At 41.6% G+C, this 22,278-nt stretch overlaps 1 protein-coding gene across 2 annotated transcripts in view; it reads left to right on the forward strand.

Annotated features, from left to right (window-relative positions):
- The window catches only part of EXOC4 (exocyst complex component 4), a 432,390-nt gene that overhangs the window by 123,980 nt on the left and 286,132 nt on the right, over nucleotides 1–22,278 (forward strand). For both annotated transcript variants that reach the window (XM_073002480.2, XM_073002481.2), the window contains exons 8-9: nucleotides 12,631–12,776; nucleotides 17,966–18,054. In XM_073002480.2, the coding sequence (XP_072858581.1) occupies nucleotides 12,631–12,776; nucleotides 17,966–18,054 (235 nt within the window). The remainder of the gene's footprint in view (nucleotides 1–12,630; nucleotides 12,777–17,965; nucleotides 18,055–22,278) is intronic.

Below are 22,278 nucleotides of genomic sequence, written 5' to 3' on the forward strand. Positions count from 1 at the left end.
TATGACCAGATAGGCGGGGTATAAATGTAATAAATAAATAAATAAATAAAACATTTATGTTTTAATCTATATGTTTCTTATTGTAAGCTGCCTTGAGTACAGTTGTAGTGAAATGTGCCGTTGTTGGTGGGCTTTCATAGTTGGTGTGGTGAAAAAACAGAGTATAAATAAATAAATGATCCCAGCAGATATTGCAGAGGTGTAAGAAGCACTGATCTGGGAGCTGAGTGAGGGAGAAGACAGGGTGTGTTTTGGCTCCATGTGTCTCGGAGTGCAGTGTCTTCCTCCAAGAAAGGAAAATATTTTTACCGGTAGGCAGAGAGAAGGAGATCCCAAGGCACTGCCTTCCAGACCTTCTTACTGTAGGAATATTGCACATTTTTACTCAAGTGCGTGATTAAATTTGACATTTGAAAATAGAACTTTACACCGAAATGAGTGCTATACTTCTGAACATTTAATTAAGATGTTTAGTTCCTGTCAGAGCTTGATAGTTCTCTCCTGTGCTCCCTCCCCCCCCCCCCCCCATTTTAAGGGTGATACATCTTCAACTTCTGAAATTTCTGAAACCTGTACTTAACCTTTAATCGTCATTCCATTTACATAGGAGTCTGATTAACAACTTTTTAAAGTTCAGGAGCTTGGAGTAAATGCAACTAAGCCCCTTTTTGGGAGTCTGTTATTAAGCAGTGGCATTTAATGAAGACTAAGGGCATATGCCTCTACTGTTTCGACCGTAGTGGGGTTTCTTAAGCAATTAGTTGGAAGGATGAAGAACATCTAATATACAGTGTATTATCTGAGAGTTAACATGCTTGGTATTTAAACAATACGCTGCCTTTCTTCCTATCTTCCTTGCTCCCATCCCTGCTGCTCTCACCTCCCTGTCTCTGCTCCAGCTTGTGAAACATATACCTGTCTTCATTCTACTTTGGTTCACTACACTGCCGTGAAATATTTTCCACGCATTGAGCAACATGTGGCTCCTTGTATAGCTACAGTCTTCAAAGCCATCAGCAAAGGCGTTCCTTAGGGAGTCACAAACTCTGCTATTTTCCCCTCCATTAGTACAGATGGACTGCTCAAGAGTTGAGACAGCTCGGTTCTTTCCTTTTTTGGCAGGATTTCCACTGATTTCTTACATCACTTTTACACACACTGCAGCTGAAAAACCCTGGTTTCACTCCTGGTATTCATTCAGTGGAAAAAGGTATGCCGCTTTTTTGATAAACGTACTGAAGGAGATCTTTTGAGCCACCTGATCTAACCTACTGCATGATAAAAAGATCTAAAAATAGGAGTTTCCAAAGTTTAAAGTTCATATCCAAAAAATGGAACTTCCACATACCAAGTTGGACCATCCATCCATGTATCTGAACAAACACTAATTCTACCATCTCTGCTATTTGGGATTTCAGGGGTGGAACCACAGAGCAGGAAGCTTTACATTTAGGCCTGTTGAATTTCATCCTGCTAGTTGTAGTCTAGCATTCTAGGGTTCTTAAGGAGAAAGTTGGGATAAAAATATTTTAATTATACAAATAGGATGTGAATATTCTTTTGAACCTCAATTCTAATTTATGGTTTCTAGCTTAGGAATGGACCTCAACAGATGGGAAACCTTGACCTCTGAGCGTTCATCCTGGAGGCAGTCAGTGCATCATGACCTCTTCCAATTTGAAGAGACCCTTGTCCAGCAGGCCGAGGCCAAGAGGCAATCCCAAAACCAGCAAAATCAGGGAGCTGGACAGGGGACAGATTGTATTTGTCTTCAGTGTGGAAGGGATGGTCACTCTCAAATTGGCCTTCTCAGCCACACTAGATGCTGTTCCAAGACCTCTATTCAGAGCACGTTACCATAGTCTCTCAGGATTGAAGGATGCCTACATGTATGTTTCTAGCTATGTCTCCTAGTTTTGTCTCAATTCAGGTTTGTTAAGTGCCCCTCTTATGTGTCATCAAGGCACTTAGAGAAATATTGAAAAGCACGAGGCACAGGACTGAGCCTTGTAACATACCATAGGAGGCCTCTGGCTGGGTAGATGCTTTGTTGCGTTAGGTAAGGGATGTAATGAATATGCATATACATTTTTTTCATCCGTAATGAAAAAGGTGTTTGGATGCATACATTGGCTCAAAAATAAACAAAAACCATGCACTGCAAGATTTTTAGTATTTTGCAAAAAAAGTGTCAAAATGCAGAAAAATGCACGAACCCACTTATAATCTCAACCAGTAGGAAAGCCTGTTGAGGGTTTTCATTCTCAGCTGCAGGAACAAATTAAGTGAAAGTTTATATCCATTGTCCACACATTTCCACAATCTTCCAGACTAGCAGTCCTGTCAGAAAAAGGAATAAATGTGATCAGGTGTGATATTTTCTCTTCTCTACCTGTGCTGCCTCTTAATAAGTTGATGATTATGTTTATGGACAGACTGTTCAGTCATTTATTCTTTGCCTGTTATTGATACCAGGCTGACCGGTCTGTTGTTTTCGAAGTCCTCCTTCCCGCTATTTTTAATATGGGCATAGTCTCTTGTCTCCTGCTCGTGGCCTTTTCTCTGTGGCTTCCTGTTGCTGGTTTTCAGAATAATGTAAGAAAGGCATCTGGCTATTTGGGTGGGTGAGTGGGGGAGTAAATGAGAGGGAATGTTTTAACGCTGCTCTTCGTATTTATGGGAAAGGACCCAATATTTATGGAAAAAATAGCATGTGAAGGGGCAAGGTTGAGCCTTGCTTTTTTCATGCCATGCTCTTTTTTGTTGCTGTTGTTGTTATGCGCTAGCATTCTTGCTTGTTTTCCTCTCCTCATCCTTTCCTTTTATTCCGTAGCTTTTAGCTCACATGCCTGTGGCAAAGGCCTTTTTTTTAACTGAATGCGCATAAACCACTCTCGGAGCCCCCTTGGCTTCTTCCTTTTCTGTGCATTTCTTATCCTGACCGGCTGTGCGCTCATACACTCTTGAACACAGTCACCTTTTTAAGAATCCGATCCTGTGGAAATCCCCATCTGCACTTAATCCTCACTTCTGTAAAGGTGCTGTTTTAAAAGAGGTCGCCATATTAGCCTGTGCTAGCATATCACAAGAAGATTTTAAAAATTAATAAATAAAGAAGTCAACAACGTAGTGGCACCTTAAAGCCTAACTGCTATATTTTAATGTGAGTGAGACCCCAGCTGCAATCCAAGGACATCTGCAAGCAGGATCTGAAGGCCTTAGGAATGGACCTCAACCGATGGGAAACCTTGACCTCCTAAGCATTCAGCCTAGAGGCAGGCGGTGCATCACAGCCTCTCCCAATTTGAAGAGACCCTTGTCCAGCAGGCCGAGGCAAAGAGGCAGCCCTGAAAGCAGCAAAACCAGGGATCTGGACAGGGGATAGGCTGTATTTGTCTTCAGTGTGGAAGGGATGGTCACTCTCGAATTGGCCTTCTCAGCCACACTAGACGCTGTTCCAAGTCCTCCATTCAGAGCATGTTACCCTAGTCTCTCGAGACTGAAGGATGCCTAACTGAACTTTCATGCACAAGTCCACTTCCTCAGACATAGGAGGGGGCTACATGGCAAATATTTATACAATGGTGCATAGTGCAAAAAGAAAGAGACAGCTTGTTTCCTGGGCACCAGTTCTTGACAGTGCGGCATTTCATGCCTGGCAATGACTTCTCAGCCCCCTACTGATACTGATGTCTGCTCCCAGGAAGCATTGTTCTGTAAACAATGACAGTGATCGGTGGCCAAATTAATCACAGGCTATAGATAACAAACAGGAACAAGATGATAATGAGTATCTCTAATCACCAGTGGGACTTGTAAGGTGACTCTACTAGCTGTAAAAATTGCGACTTCTTTGCATTTGAACATGCAGCGAAACATACATTTGGGTGTATACGTTGGGTGCAGACAAATGCTAACACTGTTGTGTACAGAACGGCCATGAAAAAGGCGAAGGCACAATGTGGTTTTGCGGTCCACCTTTCTGTGGCATGGCCAGCTCCAGGCACAGAGAGCTGAAACCTGAGCAGTGTTGCATCATCCTTTGTCAGTTTTTTAAATGGTGGATTAAAAAAAAAATCCAAACCCTATCTAAATGTGTTTCAGCTGGAGAGTAAGGTCTGAGGGTATCTCATTTAGAAAAAGCAAATCTGCGGAAACGTCTGTCTGCAAATGACTTAAGAGGAGAAAATGACTAGGAAGGGCATGAAGATGATTGCAAACCTGTACAGAATCATATTTAGGGGGAAGAAGAGGAGCAATTGTTGATTACATCTGTTGTTCTAGGCTGTGCTTGCTACCTGTTACATGCCTTTAGGTAAATAGCAGATGGGAAATAATACAGCCATCACAATATCCACAGTGGTTAGTACGTTTGCTAGGAAGAGGAAAAGGGATATGTTTACCTGCTTCCCTCCTCCCCCTCCTCACCATTAAGAAAATTCTTTGCTTTGTCGACCTGATGAAACACAGTCAAGGGAATAGTTTTCTGATACAAGTAGCATCAGCTTAGGAAATCATTGTACTGCTGTGCTTGTTTGGGGGTGTTGGCATTAAGAATCCTTCTGGTACTTAATTTGGAGGCTTTTAAAGCAGATTGAAATGTATTTAATATTCAGCTCTTATTTAAAATACTGTAATAGATTATTTGTTCATTATGTATCTTTGGGGAAAGTGGTTGGTTTTTTTAAAAAAACTCCCTTTAAGAGTCCCTTTGCTTTTCTTTCATCTCTGCCTCCAACGGCTTTTAAAGTGTTTGCAACAGAAACTACAAAGGACACTTCGTAATTAATTATTGTACTCATGGGTGGTGTTTCTTGAGAGACTTGCAGTTGGTAATATACTTGAAGGGATGTTTTGATGGGGAAGGCTTTGAAGAGTGACAGCTGACAGATGTCTGCTGTTGTCGCTCTCAAGTTCTTTATCCATTATCAATCCACTTCTTTCTCTTCTCCCGCCCCGTAGTCTGTTGAATAAAAGATCGCATACTTAACATCTTCCTGTTTGAAGATGGGTAGGTGGGTGGGTGCTGTTTGCCTTCAACCTGCATACCTTCTATAGCTGGCGAAGCAGATAAAGTTTTTGTGCTACTTGCTAGGGGGTTAATGGCAGTGAACTCCTGGATGAGGCTGATTGGAACTGCAAGCTTTTGTTGACTCTTGGACCGACCAAGACTTTAATGGCATAATTGAGAATGGTAAAATCTCTACCGGGGCTTGAGAATTGATCCGAGACTTGCTTGTGTGCTTCCAAAGCTCTTTTGGTTCTAGCTTTGGTTCTGTTTCGGCACACAAAACAGGACATTTAAGAAGCATACATCATAAAATGTCCAAGATGGCCTTTCTTTTAAAGTCGAGTAGCATAGTTTAATGAACTGTATATTATCTTACACTTCAATTTTTTAAGAGGGCACCCATGTTATGGCTTGGGTCATTTCCAGATCTACTGAAATTAAATTGATTCATTTGATTAAAGGGCAGTCCCATTCATCAGGTAGGATTTAATGAGCTGTTTGACAGCCCTACCGAGGAGGCTTAATTTTGTGTATGATGCCCCAAACCTACAATGCTGGTTCTCTTTTAGGACTGTTTGTTTCCCTGGATTTGCTGTTGTGTAGTATTCATACTGCCCCATTGCTATTTAAAAACCATTGCCGGCAACGTTTGGCTGAAACAGGAATGGATGGCTTTAGTCAGAACCTGGGGGATTGCATTTTGCCCATCCCTCATCCACAGGAAAGTTCAGAGTCAATTTCTAGAACTGCTTAAACAAAAGGAGTGTTGTATATTTAGCTTGGATGTGCTTGGTTTCAAGAGAGGTCAGACTAGATAGCTGATTTCAAGAAAATTAATACCTCCCCAGCAGTTGGCATCTTGCTGTGGCCAGGGGCTCTGAGTGAATTCCCTCTTGAGTAGCTGTCACAATCAGAATTCCTCCCCCTGCTCCATAAATGTATACCAAGGAGGACTGAAGCTGTGATCCTTGATTAAGTTTTTCACTTAAACCATGGTGAGTAGGGCAGCAGCTGAAGGCAGCATGTGGTTGCAGGAGATCATTAATACTGAAGGAGAGTCACTTCTTAGTAATTTTAAAGAAAACTCTGTATTCCTTGTTCCACAGCTTCTTTATTCCACCTGTGGTTCCTGGACCACTGGCTCATAACCAGTACTCTCCAACATTCAGGTCTTCTTTTGGCTGAGCCGCTGTGACTGAGCTACTCTTCAACTCTTTGAAGACACAATGGGGCCTCCGATCAAAGACAGGGCCCAGGATGGATAGACCTGCCTCTTCTTACTCCTCCAGTTCTGTGTTGTCTGAAACACGAGGTTGCTCCATTTTCTTAACAATTGTTCGTAGAGGGTAGCAATCGCCAACCACAGCAAAATTTTGGAGAAATGAGAAATTGTCACTTGCTGCATGTTGCGGTTGGAAAAATCACTCTGTCTCCCACTTTGCAGAACATAAACGTTTTCAGGTCTATGCTAATCGAGCAATTAGCATTGATGAATACAGCAGGATTGGTATTCCTTCCATTAGCCAAGCATTTCTTTGTTTAACTTCTGTTACTCTGCTGAAAATACTGCTTAGTCCTTTTATGCTAATGGTCTCTGAACAGTGAGTGCATTACCGATGATAGCACTTGAGGATCCTTTTTTCCCCCTTTCAGATTTTTTAAATGCAGTTTTTAAATTGAATTCCTGGAAAATGGGAAATGGACACAGAAGGAATTTGTGTGCCACGAATAGAAGGAGGGAACACAGTCTATGTTTCTACGTGGGAGCAAAATGTATTCTGTGTCTGCGGAGTCCCTTAGCAGAAATAACAAATCTTTCATCTGGAATGATGTTTTGTACTTTGGAACAGCCAACTTTAGCTTCCTAATAAAAACTGACTGGAGGGAGCCAGCATGGTGTAGCAGATTTAAATGTCAGACTAGGACTCTGGAGACCTGGTCTGAAATTCCCACTCAGCCATGGAAATGGACAGGATAGGTGAGAAGCCACTCCTGGATCATCTCACAGCCTTGAAAAACCCTAGTAGGGTTGCCCTAAATAAGGACTGACCTGACGGTGTACAGTGTGTGTGTTTCAGTATACACAAGCACACACCGCGTTTCAGAGTGAGACAGTCATATGAAGGAATGCCTCTGTCTCCACCTCCCATCCGAGTGGTTGAAAAGAGCCCTCAGAGGCTAGGCAAGGAAGCTTCTTTCTCTTGTACAGCTCTTATCCCTCACATAGATTCACAGAGTTGTAAAGGTGAGGCATAGGATGAACGCTTTGCTTATGTAGCTCGGTGTCCTACAAACAATAGCTCTAGTCGCACCAAGGAGGAGATGCTGTTGACAGAGCAGTTCCATAGGTGCATTGCACAGTTGGTTGCAACAGGAACCATAAAACCAGTTTATTTTATTTTATATATTTAAAATATTTTTATCCCCCCTTTCTCCTTAAAAAGAACTCCAGTTGCCTGGACGTAATGCCCAGTAATTCTCTGAGGGTGAAAACTTTACATTATGCAGAGAGAAACAGGATTCCGGCCATTGAGTTACAGAAATAGGTGATTTAGCCAATGCGAACTTCCCTGTTGTCAGTTTTCCAGTATCTTCAAGGTATCTCTGCTTCTCTCCAGATGATTCTGTCCTGGAGGTGGGTTCTCCACAGAGTAGCCCCAGAACCCTTTGAGGCAGAGGAAAATTGGGGAGAGTGCCATCTTTTGCTGGAGCATCTTCTTCATGGAATATTGTTCTTGAGGATATTTCAGTATCCAGCAAATGTCCTTTTCTTCTTCCAGAGTTCTTAGACTACTGCAGAGTTAATATTATCTGCTGTGATTTCATCTGTGATTCTGCCTGTGTTCTGTTTTGAGACGATGGTTGCTCGATGATTATTGTAATTTTTATGTTTAACCTTGTATGCTGTCCTAGAAACATTTCAGTTTTAAGAAATTTGGTTTATACTAATCCTAAATAAATAAAGACCATGGTTGGAGTCTTCTGGTATTGTCATGAGTATTGCTGCCAATTTATATTTGTGGATGGATGTTAAAATTTGGCGAAGCTTTCCTTGGTGGTGTCTGTTTGTGTACGTTGTTGGTGTTTTTGTATGTCGTAAAGATGGCTGATGAACAGGCTAAGGATTAGGTTGGCCCAAACTGATAGGAATTGTTCTTCAAACAAGTTGGGAAAAACTGGGTTAATTCAATTGTACATGCTTCCTTGAATGGATATCTGTTTGCTTTCAGTATGTGTTCAGTTTTTGTTTTGTTTTTTAATTTTAGCTTTGCAGAACACTCCTTGCTGGACTTAAGTACTCGCATATCTGGCAGCTTTACTCTTCCTTTGTCGAAATAAAGCTCTTACCTACAGAAACTTATACATGACATGTGTTAGCCCTTAAGATGTCATGGTACACTCTCTGATTGCTGCTGTAAAAGGCAAACAGCAGCACTTCTTCTCGAATACTTGGCTTTTAGTTTGGAGTTTTGAAGAAGAAAAATAATTGTGCCTTACATCTCACTGCTGTCTTGTCCAGATTTGTTTGCCATTAGTGTCTGATGCACGGATGGCTAAGCTCAACCTCTGTTGAACAGGAAGTCAGAAGTCCTTGTTATAGATGGATGGGATGCTGCAAACTGTGTACAGTCACTCATAAATCTTGCTCTCTATGCATTTGATTAACGTCTAACAAGGATTTTGATGGATGGCTTTGCAACGAATAATTAAACACTGTAAGACCAAACATGCATGGCCTTACTTCATCCTCAGGCAAATATGCCTAATCACTTCAGTGGGCAGAAAAAAATGGGATTGAGTAGCAGCTCACATGCATCTATCCCCGCTGACCAAATTTCAGTGTGAAACAGAGTGCCAGTAACTATTTTTATATCATCTCTATGTCTCTTTTCATGCAGGTGAGATGCTGGTTGCAAGATCTACTGAGAGGACAGATGGGAAAGTTTAGACACTTAATGTTCAGAATCCTATTGGGAATTTACTTTAGTATGTGTGTGACTTAGAATGCGAATGGCAACTTTTAATGAGTGGCAATTTGTTGCTATGATTTAAGCAATTATACTCCACACTGACATAAATCCCAAATGGAATTCTGGCCATTAGGTGATAAATTCTGAGTTTTGTTCTGTGGAGCTGGTACAGAATTGTAATTAGAAAAATTCTGCCAAAAAGATTTTTCTTTTCTTAAAGAGAGATTTCCAAAACTAAACATTTACCTAAAATGTTAAGGATTCTTGGAGGAAGAAAGGCATATGATTCTGGCAGATATGGTGAATCAGAAATATAAGCAGGAGCTTCATGGAAAGGGTTCAGGTTCCGTATTTCTTCTTCCTCTGGTCCCCCTCCATTGCTGCCTGACGGGCAAGTTGCATTCAGGAGGTAAGGGGTATCTTCATATTGGGGCCAGTGTGTAAGTGCATATGCCCCGGACCATTTACGCATGAGCACATCAGGGGCAAGGCTTGTCCTCACAAAATCCACATGTTTGAGAAAGTAATCTATGAGTAATCAACCACATGTTCCTATTGGGAGAAGTAAAAAAAAACCCATTCATTCCAGTTTTATTAAAAAATCATAGGTGCCCATCCAAAGAAGAGTAAGAAGACGAGTGGATAAGATAATTATGCTGGGAAAAGCTGAAGGCAGAAGGTAAAAAAGAAGACCAAGCAGGAGATGGATTGTCTGAATGAAGAAAACCATGGATTTGAGTTTGCAAGAGCTGAGCAGGATTGCTAATGATGGGATATTTTGGAAGTCACTCATTCATAGGGTCAGAATTGAGTCGGAAGCAAGTTGATGGCATTAACAACAAAATACATGCTTAAACAAAAGTTTCTGGAGGTAGAGGTGCAGTGCACCTGGCCCACTTGCCTCCCTGATGCTCTAAGCTTTTTCCTTCCTGTCAACCTGATCCTGTTCTTTTATGCTGGCTATGAACAGAGATGGTGGTGCTATTTTATTTCTATTGTGTAACAAGGGAAAGGGTGCAAGACAGTCTTGATGAGACATGGAATATTCTCCTTCTTGAGTTTTGATTCGTTGCCCATTCAGTTGTGTTTGGTTACCATCTGACTAGTTCTCTCCACCTTTCTTTTGTATATATAGCTGTGCTCTCGCCCTAGCACCTGCAATGTGTTATGGTTCTTGTTCCTTTTGCATTCTCGTTACTTGTAGGGCAGTAGGCATGCTGAATATATAGCAGTCTTCTCCCTTTCTGCCCCAGAATGTTTCTTTCAAACATCTGGAAAGACCTTGAGCCATCCTGGATATTGAATGGTAGCATCCCATGGTAGCAGAAGGGTCACCTGACAGGGTCTTGTAGCCAGTTCTAGCTTTCTAATGTAACATGAGTGCAGGGCTTGGAAAATGGCTTTGAAGACAAAGGAATATAAGGACATTTTAAAATATTCTATAAAAGAGCAGTGATAGGAAGATGCGGTGAACATCATCCTACAACAGCTCAGTCCTAGGTGCCTTCAGCATCTTATTGGTCTTCAGAATTATTTTCCAAGTTCTGGGTGAATGTGTTTCTGAGACCTTTCACCCTCCATTTTCTCACGTTATTTTGCTAGCATATTGTAGGTGTATGCCTCATTAATACATGATTACCTTTGAAAGGGAACAAGTTAAGTAAGTAAGTAAGTAAGTTGTGGTACAGAGAAGAATAGTCTCATGCTGTAATTTTCGTGTTCTGAAATGCAGATGCATTAGAAGTCTCCTTGCTGTGTAGCTCTGGTGAGATTAGAAGGATAAAAATCAAGTTATCTTTATTTAATTGTGTTGTATCCTTTTAAAAAAAAGAAGAAAGAATTCTCAGTTGTGCCTAATTAGCAGTTTGGTACTGTTGGCCTGGTTGTTATTTCATGCTAATTTGTTTAAATAAGATCCTTGCTTCACTGATATGTTCCACTTGTTACCTACAGTGCTCTTCTATTAGGTTAGGCGGCTTCCTAGCAGAGTGGAATGTGGTAGCCAATCATCCCACAATGCTCTTATGAGCCCCAGGTGTTGTCTGTGCCCTAATGTGTGTTGATCAAAATTAATTTATTTTTCTGCTTTTTTCCCTGCCTCATCTTTCAATCAGCTAAAATGGCTGAGTGAAAATGATTGACTGCACAATTCTTCTCTCTCTCTCTAGAACACGTGCATCCTCTCTTTATCGTCATCACCATTGTAAACCATTCAGACAGTGTGTGCCCTATAGGGTGGAACACAAGTAGAAATCAAACATTCAGTCACTCAATCAGTCAATCAATCAATCAATCAATCTCTGAATGTTATTAAGTCTTAGTGACTGAGGCAGTCTGTTATAGCTTAGGGGCCTTTAATGTAATGTGCAATATAATATTAAAGCATGTGATGTTCTTTTATTTAACATTTTTAATATAAGATATATTTAAATTTTTTTTATCTCTTTTAATGATACTTTGGGTGTTTTTATCAAGAAGAGCGGGGGGGGAATATTCAAAAAAAGTCGTACTGATGTGCAGGTGTTGTGCTGCCTTGATCATCATCTCATGGTCTTCCGAAGCACTTGGAAATTTTTGGGTTTGCCGAGAAATCTCAGTGAAAGATCCTCTTTTCTCAAATCTGCCATACTGAGGGTTCCTGAGAAAGAAGGAGTGATGATGGACCAAAACTTATTTGGCTCTAGTGTGAATAAGCTGTGCCAGTCTTCTGCAGTCGATAAGTGCTTTTCAGAGGCATTTGGCCTCATCATAGGTAAAGGTAAAGGTTCCCCGTGACATTTAGTCCAGTTGTGTCCGACTCTAGGGGGCGGTGCTCATCTCCCTTTCCAAGATGTAGAGACAGCGTTTTCCGTAGACAATCTTCCGTGGTCACGTGGCCAGTGCGACTAGACACAGAATGCAGTGACCTTCCCATCGAGGTGGTACCTATTTATCTACAGTACTCGCATTTTACCTGCTTTGAAACGGCTAAGTTGGCAGGAGCTGGGACAAGCTAAAGGCGCTCACTCCGCCATGTGGATTCGATCTTACGATGGCTGGTCTCATCATAGCAGACTCCTAACTTCACATATGCATCTGAAAAATATGCTAAGGGGATAGCAGGCCATGCCTGTATTTTGAGGAGACTAGGGCAGCTGTTTGCTAAACGTGTCAGCATAATTGCTTTACCGAAGGGGGTTCTGTGAATTCCCACCATGACAGTGCCTTCGACAAGACAATGCTTTCTTCTTGATCTCTGTGACTGTGCATGTGGGAATCATACAGAAATGGTTTTGGAATGTTTTGCAGCTGAGTATGTTTTTGCCAGGAACCCTGACCTCGCCTTATTTGCCACACATGCCTGTACCACTGGTTCTCTCCATTCTTGGGACCCAAAACATGTAACAGTTGGCCTGTGTTAAATGTTTAGTAATGCATCTCTTTTGTTGTTAAAACAAAGTTCAGCTGAGAGTGCTTTGATGTGGCTTTTCAGCTCTCTCTCTCTCTCTCTCTCTCTCTCTCTCTCTGTGTGTGTGTGTGTGTGTGTGTGAGAGAGAGAGAGAGAGAGAGATTTATCAACCAGTTAAGTTTAATTTAAGACATATTTGCAAAAATCTGTTGAATGGATCTCTTGAAATGCAATTACAAAGCAACTTCCTTTTCTCTCAGATGCTGCTCACCGAGTACTTGGATATGAAGAACACACGGGCATCTTCAGAGCCATCAGCTCAGCTTAGTTATGCCAGCTCTGGAAGGGAATTTGCAGCATTCTTTGCCAAGAAGAAACCTCAGAGGCCCAAAACCTCTCTTTTCAAGTAAGTGCCGTTGCTCTTTTCCAAGCTGTGTTGAGTCTTTCCTGGGATGCAACGTAATTTTTCAGGACTCTCCCCCTCCCCCCCCCAAAAAAAACTTAATTTAGGGAGGTGAACCAAAAACACTTTTGAAGCGTGGAAATCACACAGAGTCTTGCATGCATAGAACAGAAGGCTCTCTTGCTTGATATGTGGAATGGCATGGTGGAATCCTAACTGGAAAAGTGATGGCTGGAAGAAGAAGAGGATGACAGATGCCTGAGCTCTGATGCTTTTGAGGGCCTGTTCTGGTTCCTTCTGGGGATAACAACATAAATCTCATTCATTCTATACTGGAGATAGTAAGGCAGAGAGGGAATAGGCAGTGATTCCTGTTGATAGTTTAAAAAAATTGTTGGCACTGTCCAGACTCTACCTCGGAGCACCAGGGACAAGATCCAAAGGTGTACTTTGGCATCCAGGGCCAGTAGAGTAAAGAGTACTTCTTTTCCCTTGCTTTCCTGTTATGCAGGGTGCCAGAAAACAGGTTGCAGAATGTTTTCCGGCTCTGTCTTGCTGGCTTTTCAGGGCGTTGAGACGGATCTGATGGAAGAAGAGTGGGTTGTTCATCCTAGTGGAGATAGTGGAGTCCAGCAGAAGCAGTCCAGTGGATTATGGCCCAAGTACCTTACTTTGTTTGAGAATTGATGGCATCCGATCAACCGACTCTTCCACTTAGAAAGGCATGAAAACAGATGAAGTTGTTGAGGATGAAAGGAAATGCCCGATCTGTGTTGATGGCGACATTTTTTTCTCTTGTGATTTATCTAGAATTTTGTCCTTGATCCACTATTTGTTCTTGCTTTGCTGATCTTGCTGTAAATGCTCTTAATCACCACTTTGATTAAGTCATTATCTTTTAGGCGGGCAACTTTTTTCCCCAACTGTAATTATTTGAATGGACTTTATCTTGTGTGATCAGTTGTTTCCTTCTGCAAAAGGATGTGGTGCATGTCTGTGGGAAGTATTGTGATAATGTAGGCAGCTGGTGCAAGATTTTAGGGACCAGAGGAACAGAAACACAGAAACTATTTGGACAGAAGAATGATACACAATGACCAAAATCCTGTTGGCGTAAAGTTACAGTGCAAAAGTTCGGTGGCATCAACCAGCAAACTCAATATTTAATTTAAATGTATTGAAAAGCTTCCTATCTCTCTCTCCCCCCCCACCCCAGTTTCAGGTTCTAAGGCTTCCCAGGGTTCCTTTTTGCCCTAGGAAGTCTTTGAGAGTCTTGGGATGGTGGGAGGTGGGGGTTGCTTTAATTAAAAAAAAAACAAAACCCAAACTAGCCGCTGAGTCATTGGTAGTCTCTATCCTAGCAGTAATTTTTTACTATTAAAGACCCCTATCCCCTACTAACCTGAAGGTCCCGAAGGCTTCCTCGGGACAAAAGGGAGCCTAGAGCGCCTTGGAATCTGAAATGAATTTCAGTTGATTTAAATTAAGTGTTTTTGACATTGGATGTTGACATCATCTGGCTCGTGCAGCATAAATTTTGAATGCCTGATGGACAGAATATCTCTGGCTATTCTAGAGGCCCAAACACCATCAAACCATCTTGGATTCTTTTTCAAGAGAAAGGTGGGATAAAAATATTTTGAACAAATGAAATAATAAATAAATAAAACATGCAGGTAATTTAAAGCATTGCTTTTGAATTGTGGTGCTGGAGGAGACTCTTGAGAGTCCCCTGGACTGCAAGGAGATCAAGCCTATCCATTCTAAAGGAAATCAACCTTGAGTGCTCAATAGAAGGACAGATCCTGATGCTTGGACTCCAGTACTTTGGCCATCTCATGAGAAGAGAACACTCCCTGAAAAAGACCCTGATATTGGGAAAGTGTGAAGGCAAGAGGAGAAGGGGACGACAGAGGATGAGATGGTTGGACAGGGTCATCGAAGTGACCAACATGAGTTTAACCCAACTCTGGGAGGCAGTAGAAGACAGGAGGGCCTGGCGTGCTCTGATCCATGGGGTCACAAAGAGTCGGACAGAACTTGATGACTAAACAACAACAAATTTAAATTCAGCAGATACAAAAGACCGTAATATCTATCATAAAAATACACAGTAGATTGCAGAAGCTGAAAACAATCAAGAAGAACCAGGAGTTTAAATTAAAATATAGAGACAAAAATTCAGAATTTAAAAGAACTAGAACAACAAATCCTGACAGAGCCATGCTTTAAGAAGCTGAAATATAGATGGGTTTTGTGCACCTGCTATCCTTCTCCCTCCCCTTCCCTTTGTATGCGTGGTGAAAGAAGCCGGGTGTTCCCTGAGTTAAGAAGTACGGATAATGCTTTCCAGATAAGCCAAGATTCAGAAGCCAGTTTTTGAGTGCTTTTACAAAATACATTCAACTCCCAGTTCCTAAACAAATGGTTTTGAATTCAAGTCAATTGATAAAATCAAGCATATCAGTCAAATCTGTTTCTCAAGCTTATCTTCTTCCATATGTCTGACGAAGTGGAGGTGTCCATGAAAGCTCACAATAGAATATAATAAGTCTTTAAGGTGCCACATGTTTTTGTCGTTTTGTTTTGCTTTGCTTCTTTGGATTTTGCCTGATACGATAAAAATCAAAACAGTTTTGCATGTCAGACTAATAGGACGAGCGTGTGCTGTGAAATGTGTTAAGCTAATTAACGTGGTGATGTAGGTTAAAGATAGGATAAAAGTTTTCTTCCTGCTTCAGTCTGTGATCCGGCAAAGTGGTACAGGGGTTGGATAATAATGGGTTCAAGCTATAGGGTGCCAGATTTCGACTGAATATCAGGAAAAAATGTCTTAACTGTTAGTGCGACAGTGGAACCATTGACTTTGGGAGATGATTAGTGCTTCAATGCTGGAGGTATTCAGGAGAAAATTGGACCACCATCAGTCAGGTCTGCTTTGATTTGGATTCCTGCCTTGAGCAGGGGGTCAGACCCGATGGGTTTATAGGCCCCTTCAAATTCTATGATTCTGCCTAGTGGTTCTCTGGGAAAAAATACAGTTTTCTTCTAAGATGTGACATGCATTCAACGCACGGTTCAGTGTTACAAAAAGGCTGCGATCACACAGTTGGCATTACACAACCTGTGTCTGGGATGCGGTCACGTTTCTGCAATTCCTCCTTGAGTTACCTTGGACAGATAGACCTAACATTGTCCTTGACGATGCCATGTTACTCCCATCCTCTGTAGCTTGACATGTTAACACGTCGGCTTCATCGTTCACGCCCTCTGTGCTTATTTATGCCTGATGAAAATGAAGTAAGACATAATTGTTTAATCAGAAGAGCATGTCTCTTGTTGCTCATTCTTGTGTCATCTCTGTCACTCTAGTGACAGTCTTACTTGCTGGGATCCTCTGGTTGTCTTATCTGTCAGCTGTCACTGCATCTGCAGAGATCTCCCTGTTGAAATGGCACTTTTCCACCTGTCGAAAGATGTACATGTTTGATAATGCCTCCATCATGCTGTTTGTTCTTTCTTTGTTATTTATCTCACCAGACAGAGTACTTGCCTCCCACCTCTTCCCATTTAGTGGAGTGTCCACCTGACAGCAGAACCTCTGCCTTTTACATCCCCTTTCTTGAGTATTAATCCAGACAGGATGGGGGTGAGGCTGGACTGGTGGGTCTTTGGTTATTCCTGTACTTTTAGGAGGGGAGGACAAATTTTTTTTACAAAATCAGTTATGCTGGAAAGGACTGTGTTTCCATTTCTGCCTTTTACACAAATAGACTTGCAAGGGTGATGGAAGTAGAAAGAAACTCTCCAAGGCACAGCTCTGGGTGGGTGGTCGTGGGGGTTGAAAGTGATGGGGGTGGAAGACCCCATACATGGAGGGCAACACTTTGGGGGGGGGGAGTTTATGATCAATCATTACATCTAAATATGGCCATTGTGATAGAATGTGATGGTTCTTGACCGCTGGTGGAACGCTGACATAGTTACATGGTTTTGCATAGCAGTTCCTCATAATTTATTCACCCCTATTTGTCCAATAAATGCAATCTGCCTTCTTCTGTTGAGCTTCCATGTAAAGGATTTTCAGGCTATTGCCGTTTGCTGTGAGAAAAGTAACTTGAACACTCTGTGCTTCTTCTAATGCCTCAATCCATCTGCCTATTAATTTATAAAGCAGAACACTTTATTGTGAGTGATAAATCTAATAGAATGCTCGTAAACATGAGAAATGGCCTCAGAAAAGTCGGTGGGGCTCAAGTTCTTTGATAGGGTGCTTGGTGAGCATTAACAGAGAAAAAGATGGGAACCAGATATGTAGTGAACAGACTGTTGAATCTAGACTGTGGATACCCAAATTTAAATTTCCACTTAGCTATGAAAGTTAGTCAGTTGCGTGTTCAAAGAAATGGTTGAAAGGAAGGTTCACTGCCTGCTGTATTGAAGGCATTGCCAAATGGTTACTGCCTTTGAGGGCCAAAGTGTGATGGAGATGACCCAGTCTACCTTCCGTGGCAATCTTTCTCTAACGTAAAAATGTCAGTGCACACTTAGAGTTCCACCCACACCTTCTCTCCCCGCGCTCCATCCATTCAAATATTTTGCTAGCAGCTTTGTTATCTTTCTAGCGTAGGAGCCTGAACTCTTAAGCTGGGAGGACATGGGAGACAGAATTGTGAGATCAGCCCTGCTTTGGGCGTCAGAAAGGACTACCCAAATGGCCGAGACTGTAACAGATCTCCCAAGGCAGGGTGCCTCTCCATATCGTTTTTTTTTGGGGGGGGGGAATGCAAGAGGAGGATGCAATCGTTGGTGTGTCCTGTTGGCAGGTTTCCTGTAGGCAGCTGGTTGGCCACTGTGTGAACAGAATCTTTGATGAGGGAGGACTTTGGTTTGACCCTGCCTGGATCTTCTTGTGTTTTGAAAAAGAAAAATCCTTTGCTCTGCTTTATACAGGGACCTACAACCAAACATTGCCGCTTGGGCCTTGACAGCAGAATAGATTGCGCAGAATGGTAAATAAAGGGGAGAGATACAAGGCATTTGCAGAGGTATGGAGATATTTAGGTTCGATACGTCACTTTTCATCTCAAGAATGTACTGCTGGTATACGATGCGCTCTGTATTGTGGACAACCTTGACTCTGAAGTCTAGAGCGAAAGGCTGTTGTTGATACACTGTGTTTCTCATTACAGGTTTGAGTCATCATCTCACGCTATTAGCATGAGTGCCTATTTACGGGAACAGAGGAGGGAGCTGTACAGCAGGAGCGGTGAACTGCAAGGTAGGCCAGAGGAATTGGGAAAGCACAGCTCAACCACTTGTGGAATGCCTGTTGCTTTTTTACATGGCCACTGGAAGTGGTTAGCCTCTAAGATATAAATCTGAAACAAATCAGAATGACATTTGCTGATCTCATGTAGGTAACCAACATTTTTAAAAAGATTTAAAACGGAGATGTCAAAACTTTGTTTCTGAAGAACTCAGTCCCATCATGTATTTTGTGTTCTCCTCACTGAATATGGTTAAAACGCTTTTTTTTTGTTTTTACCCCAAACTGTTGACTGTGGAAACTGCTTTCCCCCCCTTCCACAAAATATGTCTTAATAATTTTAAACTGGAACAGTTTTGCCTTGTGTGTGATGACATTTTTATTTGATCTCATTAGATTTAGATGACATTTTATTTTTAGTTGTATGGTTTATTCATTTATGTATCATAAGCGGGGAGATTCGAATGTTTCTGATGATCCTGAAACATAGATTTAGTGCTATGTCAACATGCGGTTCTAGAGGCTTGAGGTTATTTCCCTCCCCTCTTTCTTGATTTGAGACAATTCAGAGTTTACTGATCAGCAGTCCACTGCAGCTACCCTGAAATGACAGAAGGGGTCAGGTGAGGTGGTCAAGGAAAGAAAGTGGGAGGTGGAAGAGGCAAAGCCGACTCAGAAGTAAGCAGGTGCTTATTGTATTATCATGGGAAAGTTAGGGGGGATGCCAATTAACAACACTCATTAAAAGCCATGGGTCCAAGGAAAACCAACAAGTGCTGCAAGAGGTGAAGAAGAAAGAAATTCCTTTTGACTAAACAAGCATCTTATATATTTGGAACCTAATAGGTATAAAGTGGGCTATTGAACAACTGAAGTACATAATATAGGATAGTTCCTCCATCTGTGTACCTAATGCACTCCACATAAAGGCTCCACACATCTGAAATGAGGAAACAAGATGGCCATTGCAGATATGATGGCATTTCCTGACTGCCTTGGGCCCTAGCAGCTCATTTTAAGCCATGAGATAAGCAGGGAAGTCATACAAAGTGGTGGTGGTGGTGGTATCACGGAAAGGGAACCTGGCTTCCCCTGCATAATTAAAGTACATACTTTGCAAGCAGCTTTCACCGCTTACATTTCTGCATTAAAGGACCAGTGAGGCTATGACAGCGTAGTCATTTGCTTGAACATCTGCAGGGGCACTATTATGGCAGACAGTGGCTGAAATCCTGTTGTGTGATTACGTCAGTGGCCTAATTTTGAGCAGTAAACTGCTGTAAGTTGAGAAATCTCTTTAGGCATTTTCTGTTGCATAACTGCATCAAGTCACAATTCTCTGCTAAAAATTGTACTTTTTATTTAATGGTGCAACAGGGTTTCAGCCAGTGATAAACAACATAAGAGGGGAGACCACTAGAGAGAGTCTTGGCAAAAAATGTTTTAACTCGGTTCCAAACCTACTGTGTTCTATACCAGCCTTTTCCCCTGAAACCAGGAGTAGCCAAAAATCCATGCTTGTTTTTAAATACTCTTTGTTTTTCACAGTCATAAGAAGCAAAACAAAGTGCATTGAGGCTGTGCACCTTGGTTTAAAGGAGAATTGTTCTTTCTGGAGTATTATTCTCCACATTTTAACAAGGGGGCATTCTGGGGTTACATGGGGTTTGGGTGTTATGTATAGCTTACCTCCTCAGCTAGAGTGATGGGCAGATAAAAAGCAGCTTTCTGTATTCATCAGAGTTTTTATTATAATTCATGAAACACCATCAGTATACATCAGGGACAGACAAAGACATTGCAAGACTACATCTCCCATAAGCCCTAACTAGCAGAGCCAAGATTGAGGAACACTGGGGATTACAGTCCAAGAGGGCATTCAGAGGGCCACATTTGCACATCCTGATGCAAATCACTCTTCACAGTTGCCGCTGTTTCTCATGATTACCTTTCTCAGTGTAATAAACAAAAACAATAACCAGAGAGCCTTCCATCAAAAGTATTTTCCATTGCAAAAAAAAAAAAACCAGAGAGGCAGGATTGGTACAGGTGGGAGGAACGTAAGATGCTGTGAAGGTGAGCAAATGCAATTACACAAACACTCATTTTGGTTGGGGGCAGGTGTGTTAATATGTCAAAGAAGGGGTGAGCAGCAATTAAAGCATCAGCCTAATAGGGAGAGGTGAGATGTTGGCTTTGCCTTGATAAAAATGTTCGCGTATGTGCGTGTTCACATTTTTGTATCCTGTTGAATTTACCGTTAGAACTCTAATAGCTTTCCTATTCGTTACACTAATAGTACAGTTAATTCTACCAAGCGGCAGGGGCTTCAAAGAGCTGCGTCGCACAACTGTCACCTTTCTTGTAATTAATCGAATGCCCTTTGCATGGCAGAGACGATAGGATTTAATTACTGTCGCTACTGGTGCCCCCCATGGATTCTGTCTCTGCCACAAAAAAGGCAGAGCCAAAGCAACTCGGAGGTGGAGGCCCGGAGTATTTAGAGGAACAGCCAGCGATGCTGTCTTGCTGATCAGACTTCCCTGCACCGAGACGAAATCTGGAAAAGGAGCATTTACGCAGCTGCCAAGCGAAATGTTGCTGGGTGCTGTTTCCTCTCTAGAGATTCCCCCATTGCTTAGAAGACAATACATTTTTTAAAAATTTTGTCTCAACTGTTAATTTAGTTTAATCAATCTCGAGGAATTGAAAATATGGGGCAGGGCCAGTGGGGAGAGGGCTTTCTTCTTCTTTGGCTAGATCCTTCTGCAGGAATTCTTGAGGAGTAGGTTGCTTCAATTTTGCAGTGTAACCCAAATAAAGAACATTTAAGCCTGTTATTCAACAGGTTGAGGTACACCTAGCCAGAGTATGGACCTAGTGGGATGTAGTGAGTAGACTGACAGTCTAGAACCTCTGGGTTCAAATCTCTGGTTGGCCTTGGAAGATCGCTGGGGGTGTGTGGTCTGCAGTGGTAAAATTGCTAGTCAAATATCTTACTTAAGGTCATTGTAAGTCAGATGTGACTGACAGCACATAACAAATTGCAACCATTATATGGAAAGTTACTTTTAAAGACCAATGTCTTAGAATTCCAAGACACCCAAATCTATGTTCTTCTTCTACTTCTTCCTCTCCTACTGGAGGTTGGGTAGGATCATGTCTCTTCTGACTTTGGGTGTGGCAGTTTTAAATGATAAAGTTGTGTTTCATCCAAACTAGTCTCTCAGATTCTTCTGCCAGCAAGGTATTCCCACACGTGTTTTACCTTTAGCTGGGACCTCTTAAAGTATCAACAAAGGAACTGAAGTTTTTCCCCAAGGAAATTCTGTCATAAAGAAACGTGTAGGACTTAAAATCCTGATCTGACTCTTTTAGACTATGAGCTACACATACCTGAACAAGAACACTCAGCTTCCCAATGGATTTAATTGTTGGACCTGAATGGACTCTGTAATGTTTGAATATTTAAAGTAGTGTGATATTGTAAAGAATACTGTATTTTTCCATGTATAAGATGATACTTTTGTCTAAAATCTTTAGGCTAAAAATTGAGGGTTGTCTTATACACAGAAGTAAGCCGAGGAGAGAACCGCACAATTGCAAAACTGCCCATACCTTTCCTCTGCAAACAGGATTCCTACAGTCATGAGCCTTATGTAACTGATGTCAGCTGATGCTGAACATACCAGTTGGAACACACCTCATTGGAGGTGGAGCATGTTGGCAGTGCTCAGATGCAACAGGGACTGGTAATGCTCTGAGCCCAGAGGCTGAATAAAGTGATATGCTCAAAGCTAAGTGTGATGCATAATATGACAGTACTGGTATGTGAATGTTACCTAATTGCTAAATAAAATGTATTCTGATTTATTTTTAAATTTTTTATTTCTGAATTTATGGTTGGAAAGGGGGGTGTCTTATACACGGGGGCATTTTATACATGGAAACTATGGTATATAGGTACTGTAAAGAATTCCTATTTAGCCGGTCTGCACGGGTTGCTTTATTTGGGTTCCCAGATTCTTCAGCCAGCAAGTTTGTCCCACACATCTTTTACAAATTGTTTTACTTTAAATTATCAGCTGTAAAAAATCGTTACTGTTATTTTTTATTATGTGCTCAAAGAAATTTAGCTCTTTCTTTCTTTCTTTCTTTCTTTCTTTCTTTCTTTCTTTCTTTCTTTCTTTCTTTCTTTCTTTCTTTCTTTCTTTCTTTGATTTCTTTGATTTCTTT

The sequence above is a fragment of the Pogona vitticeps genome, chromosome 5, assembly GCF_051106095.1.
Source record: "Pogona vitticeps strain Pit_001003342236 chromosome 5, PviZW2.1, whole genome shotgun sequence".
In the NCBI taxonomy this organism is placed as follows: domain Eukaryota; kingdom Metazoa; phylum Chordata; class Lepidosauria; order Squamata; family Agamidae; genus Pogona; species Pogona vitticeps.